Raw genomic sequence first — 16570 nt, 5'->3', positions numbered from 1 at the left:
GACTAGATTAATTTAGGATATCTGGTCGGCATGGACAAGTTGGACCAAAGGGTCTGTTCCTGTGCTATACCACTCTATAATTCTGACTCTAAATCCACTTGGTATAACTTGTTAGCATAGCTAAGCACAGATGCCATCTTTTTGTTCAATTAGTTTGAACTGACACCTATAGCAATTCTGCTCCGGTGTTTTTGAGTAAAAAAGTAAGCAGTGTGCATGCATTGGGGTGGGATTTTGCTGCAGGCTGGTGAATTATGATTTTAGTTGGGAAATCCAGAAGAATGGATTTATTTTTTCCCCAAACGCCCTGGAGTCCTGGTTCCTGGTGTGTGCACTGTTTTATTTTGAAATAGTTTTCGGTGACTGGTATGAGCTGACTGTTGGACTGGCAGTGTTCCAGAATGATCGGTAGCTGAGGAGTAGAGAAGGTCGATGAGATCAAAGAGGAGATTGGGAATTGCCAGAGGATAGTTGGAGATGGATCAATAATGGGGGTTTGGGGACATTGCAAGATTGTGGGGGTGTGCAGCGGCGAATGGGAAGTGGTTATTTACAGATTAGTACGGTTTATTTGTTGGAATCTCCTCTGCTGCTGTGACTTGTGGCCAATGTTGTAAAGGTACCCAGTGGATTTTCCCACTTATCTCGTTTTACCTGCTAATGCAGATTTTTAACAACAAATGTTTTTAAAAATAATATATAAGCATGCAGCTGCCTTAAAAGATTTGTGACTCATCTTGTCTCCTAAGAGCAGATTAGGCACTTGACTGTTTTCCCACTTTCTTCAAAACCATGAGTGAATGGATTAGGTTTTTGTTTGATTTCTTTTTACATTTTTGCTTGTGTTTTGAGGGCAGGGTGGTGGGGTTTAAAATTACTCTAACACTTATCCTGCAACCCATTGATTGTGAAAACCACTTTGGGTGGTCAAGAAAGGCACTACGTAAATTCAAGTCCCTTGATTCCACTGCCTTCTCAAAAATTTGACCCAAATCTGGGAAGGGTTTCGTTGAATTGTTGTAGCACGCTCCCTGCTGGGTTTCTGCAAGACCAACTGTGCTTGTTCCACTTACCTGTCCTTTCTCTACAGCTTTGTTTTGTTTTTGCTCTTAGATGTTCACAAAGTTCCATTTTTGAGAGTTGAGAATCCATTTTGCCTTCAGGAATGATACTCCTCCTCCAGCATTTTTCAACCTACAAGATATTTTTACTTGGGTGCAGTGTTTTCACTTTCAACAAGTAAGACATTGGCCCAAAATGCCCTGCAAGTTCTGCTGGTTAGGGTGCAGTTCCAATGTGCACTGAAAATGAATTTACAAAATAACATAATTAAATCTTTAATAAACCAGCAGAATGAGGCAGAACGAGAGAGCATAATTGTTATTTTTCTCTTTCCATTAAAGTATTTCATGATGTGTGTAGCAGTGGTACGTGAAATGTTAATACAGTCAAGAAAGGGTTCGTTACCAAATGTTTTCTGATCAACGTTTAGTGCTTCATTTGAGTAACCAAATTCTGAAATCTCCTTAAGGTTAGTACTTTACAAAATAGTCTATTACAAAAGCAAAACAAAACTGGGTGCTGGGAAGCTGAAATAAAAACAGTGATTGAGAAAGTCAGTGTTGGACAGATTGTCCAAGGCCCCTCATGCTCTCCTGCCAGGCGAAGCAATGATTTATTTGTGATTCTTTCAATCTGGTCCATTGCATCTGTTTCTCACCAAAGAGGTCCTCTCTACGGTGTGGGCACCAACCGCAGGCTGGGTGACCACTTTACAAAATATTCCCATTCACTTCTCCAACATGATCCTGACTTTCCATTCTGATGTGTACCCTCTTGCTCTCGTGCTCACATTAGTCTTCAGTCTGCTGCAGTGTTACAGAAGAGCCCAGTGCAAGTTTTTCCTGGGAGGAACAGCACATCATTTTCTGGTATGCACTTTGCAACCTTCTGGACTGCATGTTGAGTCTAACAACTTCTTCAGAGCATGATTGCTGTTCTCCATGCTTCCCCCAATGTTTATTTTTCTTGATTTTACCTTCCTGTTATTATTACCTATTTAGCAGATGAGTTCTTGGCTTGAGAGCTGGTGCGGGGACAGGGATTCAGATTCTTGGATCATTGGGATCTCTTCTGGGGCAGAGGCAACCTGTACAAGAGGGAAGGGTTGTACCTGAACTGGAGGAGGACAAATATCCTCGTGAGGAGATTTGCTAGAGCCACATGGGAAGGTTTAAACTAGTCTGGGAGGTCGGTGGGATCCAAAACAGTAGGGAGATGAAAGAGAAGGTTCAGGAGATTCCAGAGCTTAATGAGAATGAGTTAAAGCATAAAGGCAGTGTTGATAATCCCAGTACTAGACAGGGCAGGCAAAAACATAGTAGGAAGCAAGGGAAGTCTGGGTTAAACTGCATTTATTTCAATCCCAGAGACCTGACCGGTAAGGCAAATGAACTTGGGGCATGGATGGGTATGTGGGACTGCAATATTATGGATATTGCAGAAACATGGCTGATGGAGGGACAGGGCTGGCAGCTCAATGTTCCAGGGTACAGATCCTAATGGAAGGATAGAAGGGGAGGTAAGAGAGGTGGATGAGTTGCGTTTTTGATTAGGGTGAATATCACTGTGGTACTGAGAGAAGACATTCTTGAGGGTTCGTTCACTGAGCCTGGATGGATAGAACTGAGAAATAAAAAGGGGCAGATCACGTTGATAGGCCTCCCAATCGTCAGTGGGAGATTGAGGAGCAAATATGTAAAAAGATCGCAGATAGCTGCAAGAATAATAGAGTTGTAATAGTAGGGGAATTTAACTTTCCTAACACTGACTGGGACTGCCATAGTGTTAAGGGCTCAGATGGAGAGAACTTAAGTGTGTTCGGAAAGAATTTCTTATGCAGTATGTAGATGGCCTTACTAGAGAAGGGGCAAAAATTGTTCTGTTGGGAAATAAAGCAGGGCAAATGACGGAAGTGTTAGTCAGCGAACACTAATTCCATTAGTTATAAAATAACTATGGAAGAGGATAGGTATGATCCACGGGTTAAATTTCTAAATTGGGGCAAGGCCAACTTAGATGGTCTTAGACAGGAACTTGGAAAAGTTAATTGGAGGAGGCGATTTGCAGGCAAAAGGACGCCTGGTAAGTGGGAGGCTGTCAAAAGTGAGTTAGAGAGTTCAGCACCAGCGTGTTCCTGTTAGAGTGAAGGGTGAGTCTGGCAGGAGAGTTATCAAGGCCCTGGCCTTGAAAAAGGAGGAGGCCTGTGACATGTATAGGCAGCTGGGATCAAGTGAATTTCTTGTATGTAGAAGGTATTGGAGTACACTTAAGCGAGAAATCAGCAGGGCTAAGAGGAGACATGAGATGGCTTTGGAAGATTAAGTAAAGGAGAATCCAAATAGATTCTACAAGTACATAAAGTGCAAAAGAATAACTAGGGAGAGAATAGGGCCTCATAAAGAGCAACAAGGTCATCTACATGCAGACCCACAAGGGATGCGTGAAATCCTAAATTAATATTACAATTATTTACCATTGAGAAAGGTATGGATGCTAAGGAACTTGGGGAAATAAATAGTGGTGTCTTGAAGTGTATCCACATTACAGAAGAGGAAGTGCTGGAAGTCTTAAAATGCATTAAGGTAGATAAATCCCTGGAATCTGACGAAATGTATCCTACAAGCTTATGGGAAGCTAGTGAGGAAATTGTGGGGCCCCTAGCAGAGATATTTGTATCATCAACAGCCACAGGTGAAGTGCCCGAAGATTGGAGGGTAGATAATGTTTTCCCATTATTTAAGCAAGGCTGCAGGGAAATGCCTGGGAACTACAGAGCTTAAGTTCTGGTGGGTGCATTGTTGGAGGGAATTCTCAGACACCAGGATCTACAAGCATTTGGAGGAGCAAGGACTCCATGTGGGAAATTGTGTCTCATGAATTTGAGTTTTTTCAAGGAGTGACCAAGAAAATAGATCAGAGCAGTGCAGTAGATGTTGTCTACATGGACTTTAGCACGGTCTTTGACAGGGTACTTCGTGGTAGGTTGAGTAAGGTTAAGTCTCATGGGATCCACGGGGAGCTAGCCAATTGGGTACAAAATTTGCTTGACAGTAGAAGGCAGAGGGTTGTTTTTCAGACTTGGAGGCCTGTGACCAGCAGTGTGGCACAGGGTTCGGTGCTGTGCTCAGTGTTGTAGGTCATTTGTACAGTCGGTTCTGCTATAACACGTGTTCTGGCAATGCGAATTGGCTGTAACGCAACTGGTAAATATGGGACAAAAACTAAGTTGCTGGAAAAGCTCAGCAGATCTGGCAGCATCTGTGAAGGAAAAAACAGTTAACATTTCGGGTCCGGTGACCCTTCCTCAGAACTCCTAAATCAATAAACTCATAAACTCAGAACTGGTAAATATAGGAACTCTATTTCTAAAATGTGAACTTAGAATTGCATTATAGCCAACACATCAGTGCCCAGAGGAGTATGTGTTGATGTCACATGATGGTTTCACTGCATTTGTCATGAATATGTACAATGTTGGCACTGACAGAGTCTCCACGCTGGCATCACATGATCATTTTGTGGGCTTTGTTTTGAAGTGCTTTCTCTGAGAGGTATGGTACAACCTCCTCCCCCATCAAGTCATCTTGACAGTTTTTCAAGGTGAAGTGTTAAATTTATTTTTATTTCATTATTAGATATGAATTAAAAATCTATTCAAATTGTGCTATCCTTTGTTTTAGGCTTTTGAATAATTTTTGAGAGATTGAGTGATTTTTGTTTTTTGGTGGTCTGCCCTAACCCCACTTTTGCCGTAGGCCCCATTATTCCTATAGGGTGATTTTCTATAAACATGATGTTGCACAGGAATGCAACTATCGTGTTATAGCAGAACCAACCGTATAAACAATTTAGATGAGAATTTAGGAGGGATGGTTAGTAAGTTTGTGGATGACACCAAGATTGGTGGTACAGTGGACAGTGAAGGAGGTTATCTGGGAATGCAGCGATATCTTGGGCCAGTGGGCTGAGGAATGGTAGATGGGGTTTAATTCCGATAAATTTGAGGTGTTCCATTTTGGTAAGGCAAGCCAGGGCAGGACTTTCCCCAGGGCCCTACCATTGACTGTGTTGTGTCTAGAACAAAGAGAACCAAGGTTACAGGTTCACAGCTCCTTGAAAGTGGAGTCACAGGTGGACAGGGCGGTGAAGGAAGCATTCCACTTCTAGCTTTCATCGGTCAAAGTGTGGAGTACAGGGGTTGGGACATCTTGTTGCAGCTGTACAAGATGTTGGTGAGGCCACAGTTGGGGTGCTGTGTGCAGTTCTGGTCACCCTATTATAGAAGGGATATTGTTACACTAGAAAGAGTGCAGAAATCATTTACTAGTATGCTACCTGGACTGGAAGGCTTGAGTTATGAGGAGAGGCTGGACAGGCTGGGACGTTATTCCCTGGACCGTAGGAGACTGAGGGGTGAACTCAGAGGTATATAAAATGAGACCATTGATAAGGTAGATAGTCGACAGTTTTTCCCCTGTGGTAGGGGAGCCTAAAACTGGAGGGCATAGGTTTAAGATGAAAGGGGAGAGGTACAAAAGGGTCCAGAGGGGTGATTGCTTCACAGAGGGTGGTGAGTGACTGGAACAGGTACCAGAGTTAGTGGTGGAAGCCAGTACAATTTCATCATTTAAGAAACATTTAGAGAGGTACGTGGATGAGATAGGTATGAAAGGGTATGGACCAAATGCAGATGAATGGGACTAGATTAATTGTGAAAATTGGGCGGCATGGGCAAGTTGGACCGAAGGGCCTGTTTCCATGCTGTAGACCTCAAGAAAACCATTACCGCTCTGGCTTTTGTTCTGTGACATCTCTGATCACTAATCTCACTTCACCCTCTAACCTTCCAATCTGCTTCCTGCTCTTCCCACCTTTTCTTGATTTAATGTAAGATCCATCCCTTTACTTGCTCTCTTTTCAGCTTCAGCTGCTTAATATTTAATATTAACATTCCAGGCAGTTCTCAGGAGCATTATAAAATAAAACAACAAGCCACATAGGGACACTTTTGGTTATTTGACCCAAAATTAACTCTAGTGAGTGGGGTAGAGAGACTCTGAGATTTAGGGAGGATATTCCATCTGAAGGAATGGCCACGAATGAGACAGTAACAAAAATCAGATGTTCAGGAGGCCAGCCAAGAGGATTTATTGATGGGCTGTGGGGTTTGAGAAGATTACTGTGATGGGGCAAGGTGAGGTCATGGAGGGATTTGAAAGCCAGGATATTAAAATGAAGCACTGCTTGAGCAGCTCAGTGGGTGTGAGCCACGAAGAATGGGACATGGTGCATGTTGTTGTACAGGTTGCAGTACTTTCGGATAACCTTTGTTTTGTAGAGGGTAGAACTTGGGAGAACAGCTAAGAGTGAATTGGTATCATGAACATAGGTTTCAGAAACGGGTGAGCTGAGAAAGCGAACTCTACCAGTATAATAAGACTATAAGATATAGGGGCAGAATTGGTCCATTCAGCCCATTGTGTCTGCTGTGCCATTCAATTATGGCTGATATGTTTCTCAACCCTGTTCTCCTGCCATCTCCCCATAACCCTTGATCCCTTTACCAAATGACATGCCCTCCACAGCCTTCTGTGGCAATGAGTTCCACAAAGTCACTGCCCTGTGGCTGAAGAAATTCCTCCTCATCTCAATTCTAAAGGATAGACCCTTCACTCTGAGCTGTGCCCTCAGATTCCAGTCTCTCCTACTGGTGGAAAGATCTTCTCTATGGCCACTCTATCCACATCTCTCTGTACTCTAAGTTTCAATGAGATCCCTTGACCACCCCCCACCCCGTTCATTGTTCTACTGTAGGACACTACCCAAGAAACTGGAGAGTTGTGAATGCAGCCCAATCCATCACACAAACCAGCCTCCTTTCCATCGAATCCATCTGTACTTCCTGTTCCCTCAGGAAATCGGGCCCTGTAATCAAAGACCCCTCCCACGCCAGGTATACTCTCTTCCACCCTCTTCCATTGGGCAGAAGATACAAAAGTTTGAAAACACGTCCCAATGGATTCAAGGACAGCTTCTTTCCTGCTGTTATCAGACTTATGAGCAAACTTCTCATGAATGTTGATCTTTCTCTGAATCTTCTCTGTAACGCTATATTCTGCATTCTGTTCTATTACCCTGATGTAAGTATGTAAGGTATGATTTATCTGGCTGGCATGCAAAGCAGTACTTTTCACTGTATCTTGGTTCATGTGATAATTATAAATAATCAAAAGCCCTTTTTTGTAAAAAGCCATCACCATTTCTGCTGTGAGGTGAATCTGGAGGACTTTAACAATATACTAGGTCTTAATTGCCATCTAATTAGTATTTGACCATTATCAACAGGCATGTCCAACAAGCAAGAATAGTTTCCAGACAATTTATTATGGGCTATGCTGATGGTAGATTTTGTTCTTTTGCAGGAGTTTGCCAGTGGCACGAAAAGGTGCTGTATCAAGTGCACTGTACATGGCCTGGATTGAAACTCTCTCAAAGGATTTGCCACCGATCTTACTTGTGCGAGGCAACCACCAGAGTGTTCTTACTTTCTACTCCTAAATGATTAGCACAGGACAGCGTTCTCATAACGCCACTGCAGCGGCTGGAAGTAGGAGATAATGAGTCCTGGGATTTAGTGTGTTTCACATGTCCATTGATCAAAAACAAAATAAGCACACAAAGGATGAAACGGTTTGAGTTTCAAGGATCACGAGAGCTACTTGATTTTTACCCTGATGGCCCGTCAATTTGCCTGAGTTTGATTTGAATGAAAGCATAACTTTCTGACTATATACAGAAAAATTTCTTTCTGCTACTGGAACAACAGCAATAATATTTTTTCTTTTGAAATAACTTAGTTAAATTGCATTAATATGAAAAGCCTTTACAGCCTTACTGAGGTGCCTTCCAAAAGAAAATTGCTTACCAAATTCCGTTGATTCCCTATTTTATGTATATCGGATGATCGTTGTAAAATGAAGTGGTCTAATATAAACTGTAGTTAGTGCTTTAGGTTGAGTGAGTTCTCAAAGAGGGTGTATTTTCCACCTTCTGTCACAAAAGAAAAGCTGCTTTCACTATTTTGGTCTTCCACAGGGCTGCTATTAGTTGATAACGTGTTCTAAGTTTCTCGCACAAAAGCTCTGATATTTAAGTAGCTGAGGTTCACAGGCAATGCTTCTTTGTTATCCTTTAGTTCCCCCAATTCTGTGACATGCATAATGGAAGTGATTTTGGAGTAATTGTTTTCAAAGATTGTTGCTGTACGCAGTAATGTGCCTATAATCAGGACAGGTGATTTAAGTTTAAGGATTGAACATATAGAGGGGCATCAGCTAGGGTTTGTGAAGACTATCCAAGAAAGATTGTCATGTACACATCACCCTGCTCCTCGAGCCCTCGTTTAAGAAAATCTTGGAATTTGACTTGCTTACGTATATCCCATGCAAGTGTTTCTTAGATGTTGTAATATAGCATTGAGACCTAAGCAAGATCCTAGTTATGTTGGCATATTTTTAACTGCAGAGCAATGCTTTGAAAAGGGAATATTAAAAAGTTGTCAGCTTTTCAGATTTTAAACTCGCCTTTTCTTTCTATACTTGTGGAAATGTAGAATAGGCTAAAATCTGGAAAGTGCACCTGCTCACCCACACCTTTTGGTTTCACAAGTTAAAGGGTCAGGATCTTCATGAAAATGTTAGTCAAATGATGTATTGTGAATTGTGCTGAAATGCGTTGTTGCATCATTAGCTTATAATATCTTTTTTAAAAAAATAAGCTACAGCTACCTTCGTTTCCTATCCTCAAACATTTTCTTTGAATGTTAGCACTTAAAATATTTGCCAAATACTTTTACACGAAGTTTTTCACTTTAAATGGTGTACACTATTCCAAAGTGATATGGGGTCCCATGACTTGGCTTCTTCATAGTTTTGCGCATTAATGTGCTAGCATCAAGTGGATATGAAATAAACTATATTCCTTTCCCATTGCAGTTAAATGCATGACATTTGAATCACTATTATATGACTGAAACAATGTAAACCTGACCATAAAATTGAAAAGTAATTTCAGAATATGTTTCATTTTACAATTATTAGGAATGTTCTAACTTGAAAAGGCTGTTGTGCTTCCTCCTTCATATGAATGATGTCTTAAAAAATCTATGTAATTGATACTGAACAGTGTCATTAAATAAAGCTCAGTACGTAGAGTTCTGTTAGAGAACACCAGTTTAATCTTCTTGTGAAACAGTGTACTGCTTAGTTCAGCCAGCTAAAAATTGATTTTTAAAGAAAACCAAATGAACTCTGTGTATATGTGCATAAACAATGAAATGTAGAAAGAGTAGCTTACAAATTGCAGGGTGCATTCTCGTGGTCTCTTACATATCCTACACTGCCACTATTCAACAATCCATGCTAACTCCTCTAACAAACAGAAATCACTTCTGTGCAAGTGGAGTAGCTGTTACTAGTGTTGTGTTCATTCCATGCTGTAGGCAACATTTACCCATGTTCAAAAATGGTCTCATTGCTTTTGTAAAGTGTTTTGTAGCCAAAGCTAAAACTTACTATAGTTCATTATTGGAAACTAACCAATTCACAACACAGTAGTAATCTTCACAAATGTGAAATTGCACCATACACTGAATACTTATGTATTTAACCTTTTTTATTGTGCAGGAAATTAGCGAGAGGGTGACTAGGAGAAATTGCCGATTTTTTTTTTTTGATTTATTTTTCTGTTAATTTATTCATCTAATGATTTTGTGTAAATCAATACAATTCCTTTATACATTCAATTTGGTTATTTTAAGGGGTTCTTTTGAAACTACACTGTATGCTGTAAATTTCAATCTTTTTAAACAACAAAAAGTCTGCAGAATTGTTTTACAAAGCTATGTTTGGAAATGATTTCATGACCATGTTTTTCCAGGGGGTAAACAACCCAAAGAAGCGGAATGAAACATTTTGATAAACTGTACTATAATTCACTGAAAATGCTTTTCTAATTATTTTAACATTAAAAGTATTAAAGATGATACTTTATACATCGTTAATGCAATAAAGAAAATGTTACATTATTGTGTGGCATTGTCTCCAAAGTAGCACATGGCTTGGTTGGTTTATCTTGGTAATAATTGGGCTCTAATGCAAACCAAAGGTCAGCTATTTGGTCAGTCAACATTTTGACATACTAAAGTCTGTTCCTTTCACATGAGTACTGAAACAGAATTGTTTTACTGATGCAACGTTGGATGAAATTCTCTGCCGTCTTCCAAAATTCATATCTGTTTTGATCTGGCTCCCTAGTGTGCCACAAATTAATTTGTCACAGGACTAGTAGACCAGAACATCAATCTTGTCTTGTGAAAATCTCACCATGATAGATGATCAGATTTGAATTCAGACTCAATCTGGAATTAGATCAGGGCTGCTTTTTTGTGGCAAGGGAGTTTGGCCGACATGTCACTCCAGACTCTCAGCAATGTGGTTGCTTCTTCACTGCTCTCTGAGCAAGAAGGAATGGACAATAAATTCTGGCCTAGCTGATGCTGCCCACGTCCATGAATAGAAAAACCCATATTGGTTGAGAATGAAGAGAAGCAGGTTGAAATAGTTGTGATGTGCATCGTGTATTAATTAAATAAGCTTGCATGATTTTCTCTCTCGCACAGCATCTCCTTTTTATGGTACGTAAACAATGCCTGTTTGAATGGAAACTGGTGGCCTGAGGTCAGCTGTCATTCCATGTGAATATTTTTTTTTGAAAAATATGCTATGACTTTTACATCTGTGAGCCTTCAGACAAGTTGCATGCAGTCACTCCCTACTACTAAGACTATTTTTAAGAAAAGTGCTTGAAGCCTGAAGGAAAATACAAATGTGCACAGATATTTAGCAGCTCACATGCCTAAGGAACACAGCCAGAGGCAAGAGAGTTAACCTGCACTGAATCTGAACATTGGTATTTATGAACAAAGAAAAGGAAATTACTTGTATCGCAGAAGGAGTATAATTATAATGACTGTGAATGCTAGGTACTATCTTTTAAGGGTCGATGGTAATAGACAAATTGAGGTGAAGCTATTTCACATGCACATCCACACAAACCATGATGGTGCTAAATTTACATAAGTTTGGCATGGGGTTAAAAGAATAGCTAGATACTGATAAGGGTGGGCGATCAAACACCAAACAATGGTGCTGTCAAATGGGCCTTGTCAGGACCTTGAACTTCTGGCAAAGGATACATGTGGAATGCATGCATGCATGCTGGGAAAGAATTGTTTAATTTTACAAAGGTTACAGTCAACCAGAGACTCATTTGTTTCATAAAGACCTACGAAGTACTGTGATTTGTTTTATTGCCTGTGCGCCTACAATAGCCCAATTGTCTTAGATAACCAATATGATCGAAGGTATGTAAAATGTAACCCGAACTAGGATCAAGAAGCAAACTCCCAAAGGCCTTCCCTTTGATAAATGGGTCAATGTTGACTGCTTTCTCTCCACAGATGCTGCCAGACTTGCTGAGTTTCTCCAGCAGTTTCTGTTTTTGTCCAGGAGATCTGTTCTCCCCCATCTGCATTTGTAAATAAACTTTTAATTGTGTGATCCAGTGACTGGCTGTTTCCAGTATCATTTGAGAATAAAGCGAAGGTAAAGTCACCATAGTCTTAACAGGCCACAGGGTAGTGCTCTCGTTAGAGAAAGAGAGAGAGAGAGAGTGTGATGGCTGGTGATTGTTCAACCTGAGGGTCGCCACGCCTCACGTGGGAGATTGCAAAGAAGAATTCTTTGTGGTAACCTTGGTTGGTGCAAGAATTTGATGCTTGTCTGCATTGTAAGGTGGCTGTCCACCTCATGATAACCTTCTTTGCGAATGCCACATTTTGTGCAGCGAGGTGCTTAGCCAGAACATTAGATGAGCAGACCAGCAGGTGACTATCTTTGCTCACCACCCACAGAGTAGCGTGTAGTCTGGTGACCAGGCTAGCAGTTGACTAGGATTGAACTTGGAGGCAGTGGATGAAACGAGAACCAACCATAGGGTGGGTTAACCCCAGTAGCAAGGAGGGAGGTCAGAATTACTGATGGCTAGATAAAGATCCATTGTGTGAGAGAGGGGCAGGAGTTACTTTGAGACAGGACCAGGGTGGGGGCAGCCTTAGGGATAGGGAGAAGACATGAGAAGATATGCAAACGAGGGCATTTCTAAAGTTGACCCTCCTGCAAGGGTAGTAACTATGATGATGGAGACAGGCTGGAGCCTAAGGGATCTACCAAAGGTGTAAAAGAGCCTGATGGGAAACTTAATAAAATGGTTCTAGGTAGAAGCTACTGTAAATTGAGCAAACAGATGCAGCAAATTACTGACTGAAAGATGAGGAATGAAGACATACATGCACCAGAGCCACAGTTTATGACCATAGACGAGGCTCTCTCTGACTGAACTTAGGGAAGATGTATAGGTGGATAGTGACAGTGGGTGTAACTCACCCCGTGAACATTGGGCTCAACCGTATGGTACCAACCATTGGGGAAATATAGTCCGAGAGCAGGGGAATGTGATAGAGGCACTCGCATGACCTGCTGTTCAGCCCACCTGAGAGACCAATGATAGCTGAAGAACGACATGCACTGAGGCAGAACTACACTAGTCCAGAATCTTTTGGACAAGTTCGAGGAAAATACTGGCTATCTACAGCCTTCGTAATGAAAGTGTGCAAGTGCTGGTAAATTCCAAGGTACACAGATTGGTTGGAAATGAGCCACTTTGTCACGTGGGTGATGGAAGGTGGGGCGAAGGTGGGGCAAATGCTTCGGACTGATATCAAAAAATAAGCAACTGGTTAAGGAAGGATTGTGGGTGGGGGGAGGGTAGGGAGGTGTGGTCTCCAGTCCAAATGGTCTGCTGTAATTCCAGTGGCCCTCACATCCAGCCTGAAAGACAGACAATATAGAAACGCTGGAAAAGATGGGAGTAATCAAAAATTTGGCAACTCCTACAGATTAGATTATTAAAATGGTAACAATGGGAAAAAAAAATCCCAGAAAACTGAAACAAACTAGAAATTTCTATGAAAGCTCAGCAGGTCTGGCAACATCTGCAGAGAGAGAGCAGAGTTAACATTTCAGGCCAAGTGACCCTTCCTCGGAACACTTCTTAAAAACTGAGAGTTTTCAATAAATCTTCAAAGAGATCTCTCTACCCCTTACCAATAACTGAAGAAATTTTGCCACAGCCTGCTGAAGGAAATGGCTGTACTTCCCTCCATGTGAAGGATAGTAATTGTTGAGTAAAACTGAATGAAAGCAACAGTTTTCCAACTATGTTCTGGGCATCATTCAGGAAGTAAAGATAGTTTCATACATCATTTGGCATTTCCATTAGAAGGGGGTGTAGCTCAGTTGGCTGGACAGCTGAGCTGTGTTGTTGAGTAATGCTGACACAGTTCAATTGCTGCACCGACTGAGTCAACGTGAAGGTCCCACTTTCTCAATCTCTCCTCTCGCCTGAGATGTGGTGACCCTCAGGTTAAAGCACCATCAGTTGTCTCTGTGTATTAGGGAGAGCAGCCTCATGGTCTACTGGGACTGTGGCGAGTTTACCTTTACTGCTAAAAGAATACGAATGCAGACAGCACAAGTGATCTTCCTGAAGCGTAACCTGTCTTGAATTCTGCACTAATCAGTGAATGTGGATGTTCAATGAAAGAAGCCAAGTCAGTCCATGACACAATCTAGTGCAACTGCTAAAAGGAGCTCACAAGATAAACCTGAAGCTGAAAAAGAGTATGTAATTGTAGATGCCTAAAGTCAAGTATTTGGGTAATGTACCAACAATGAAAGGACCTTACCCAGATCCTGATAAGGTGCAAGCTGTGAAAGAAACACAGTGAAAGCAGCACAATGATTGCTAGATTCATCAACCGTTTAGCAAAGTTCTTGAGTTGACAGTGTGAACACCCATGTAAGCTCATTGCTAAGGATGTAGTAATATTTTGACATAGAGCAAGAAGCAGCTTTCACTATAATCAAACCACTATTAATGACGAGATAGTAGGAACTGCAGATGCTGGAGAATCCGACACAACAAGGTGCAGAGCTGGATGAACACAGCAGGCCAAGCAGCATCATAGGAGCAGAGAGGCTGACATTTCAGGCCTAGACCCTTCATCAGAAAAAGCTTTTTCTGATGAAGGGTCTAGGCCCGAAACATCAGCCTTTCCTGCTCCTATGATGCTGCTGGGCCTGCTGTGTTCATCCAGCTCTGCACACTATTAATGACGATGCCAGTGCTGGGGTCACCTTGCAGAGTGATGCCAGTGGGCCAGGAGTTGTAGCAATCACTAATTAGTAAGGACAACCAGTAACATTTGCATTCAGGGCATTAATGCAAACTGAATGGCATTGTACTCAGACAAAGGCTAACTGACTATTGTCTTTGTGAGCATTTTAATCAATACCCCTTTGCAAGAGAGAAAATTTGAGACTGGCCACAAGTCATATCTTCCTCGAACTGTTTCTCTTTGTTCCAAAGTGTCTGCAAAGAATATTTCTTCATTTGTAAAGATATTGTCTAGATATGGTATGCAAACAAGGGAAGCAAGTGTACATTTCAGAGAAGCTGCCACGAGCAGAGCTGGCAGTGATGAAAATCAGGGTGCTGGGAACATGAAGAATCTTCCACACTCAATGGAAGCAACAGCTCAACATGCTCTGGGAGTCTTCTCCACATCAGTGACATCAAATTACAAAGTCAAGCATTTACCTCAAGTCAAACAGCCGTTACAAGATACAAGTCTTGAAGTGCTGGAGAATTATTGACAAGAGAACAGCCTGAAAGCATCAAGTACACACCCATTGTTACTAGAATAGATAGGAAGTATGGTGTTGGTTTTTCACTCAGAGGATGGTGGGAGTCTGGAGCTCACTACCTGAAAGGATGGTTGAATCAGAAACTCTCAAAACATTTAAGGAGTATTCAGATATTCACTTATGTTGCCATACTCTCCAGGGCTATGAGTCAAGAACTGAAACTAGGGTTAGTGTAGTCAGATTATTTTGACAGGGATGGAATTGATGGAGCAAATGGCCTCCTTCTGTTTTATAAATGCCTACTGTCCCTGAGGAGATGAGAACAGATATTGAAGCACATCCATGCAAACCAAGAAATTCAGCCCAGTTTGAGAAAGGGATGAGAGGTGCTCTACTGGCAACTCATGAAGAGTGAGATTAAGGAGAACACTGACCAGTGCCATGCTTGTATTGAATTTCAAGCTAAATAACTAATTATGACACAGAGACACCATGGATGAAGCTTGGAGTCGATCTCCTCACTCTAGCAGGGATTAATTATCTCGTCACCACTGACTACTTTCTGATCACTGGCAGTTAAACAAACTGATGTTGACAACTCCCAGTGAAATTATAGAAAGCCTGAAAGCACAGGGTTGGGGGATTCCTGAAGAAAGAACTATTGAATTGGGCCTTGCTACTGCGTACTTGATTTAGAATTTCTCTGGAAACTGAGAGAAGCATCTTTCGATGGTTTTTGCTGTTACAATGCAAGACAAATGGGGAAAGTGAACCAAAGTCTCTCTCTGACGCCTCCTTTCCCTTCCTTGACATTTCTGTTTCCATTTCTGGGGATGGACTGGCCACTAATATCCACTATAAACCCACTGACTCCCACAGCTACCTGGACTATACATCCTCACACCCCACTTTCCTGTAAAGACTCCCTCCCATTCTCTCAGTTCCTCCGTCTCCGTGTATATGTTCAGATGAGACCAACTTCGACAAGGGAGCCTCCAAAATCTCCACCTCTTTCTCAACCGAGAATTCCCCAGCACCGTTGTCGACAGGGCCCTCAACCAGGTCTGACCCATCTCCCGCACTTCCACCCTCACCCCTTCTCTTCCCTCCGGCAAGTGATAGAGTTCCCCTTGTCCTTACCCACCATCCCACCAGCATCCACATCCAGAAGATCATCAGACGCCATTTCTGCCACCTCCAGCAAGATGTCACCACCAGACACATTTTCCCCTCCCCTCCCTTGTCCGTGTTCTGGGACACCCTGGTCCACACTTCCTTCACCCCCAATGCTCCCCATAGCCACGCGGCATCTTCCCCTGTAACTGGTGAAGGTGCAACACCTGTCCATTTACCACCTCCCTCCCCAGTATCCAAGGGCTCAAACATACCTTCCAGGTGAAGCAACACTTAACCTGTACTTCCCAGAATCTGGTCTACTGCATTCGCTGCTCACAATATGGTCTCCTCTACATTGGGGAGACAAAGAGTGGTGGGCGTGTGGAATGCGCTGCTGGCAATGGTAGTAGAGTCAGATACTTTAGAAACTTTTAAGTGACTCTTGGATCGTACATGGATGATAGTAAAATATAGGGTATGCAGGGTAGATTGATCTTAGTAGGATAATAGGTCGGCACAACATCGTGGGCTGAAGGGCCTGTGCTGTGCTGTACTGTTCTATGTTC

General features: G+C 42.0%; 1 protein-coding gene across 2 annotated transcripts in view; it reads left to right on the top strand.

Moving 5' to 3' along the window:
• Positions 1–10171, top strand: part of slc12a2 (solute carrier family 12 member 2) — a 254349-nt gene extending 244178 nt beyond the window's left edge. For both annotated transcript variants that reach the window (XM_048620707.1, XM_020533892.2), the window contains one exon: positions 7485–10171. In XM_048620707.1, coding sequence (XP_048476664.1) covers positions 7485–7620 — 136 coding nt within the window. In that variant the 3' untranslated portion in view covers positions 7621–10171. The remainder of the gene's footprint in view (positions 1–7484) is intronic.
• The last annotated feature ends 6399 nt before the right edge of the window (positions 10172–16570 follow it).

The sequence above is a fragment of the Rhincodon typus genome, chromosome 3 (assembly GCF_021869965.1).
Source record: "Rhincodon typus isolate 14 chromosome 3, sRhiTyp1.1, whole genome shotgun sequence".
NCBI classification, from domain to species: domain Eukaryota; kingdom Metazoa; phylum Chordata; class Chondrichthyes; order Orectolobiformes; family Rhincodontidae; genus Rhincodon; species Rhincodon typus.
The sequence above is the reverse complement of the archived record's forward strand: the minus strand, read 5'-3'. Positions and strand labels throughout refer to the sequence as shown.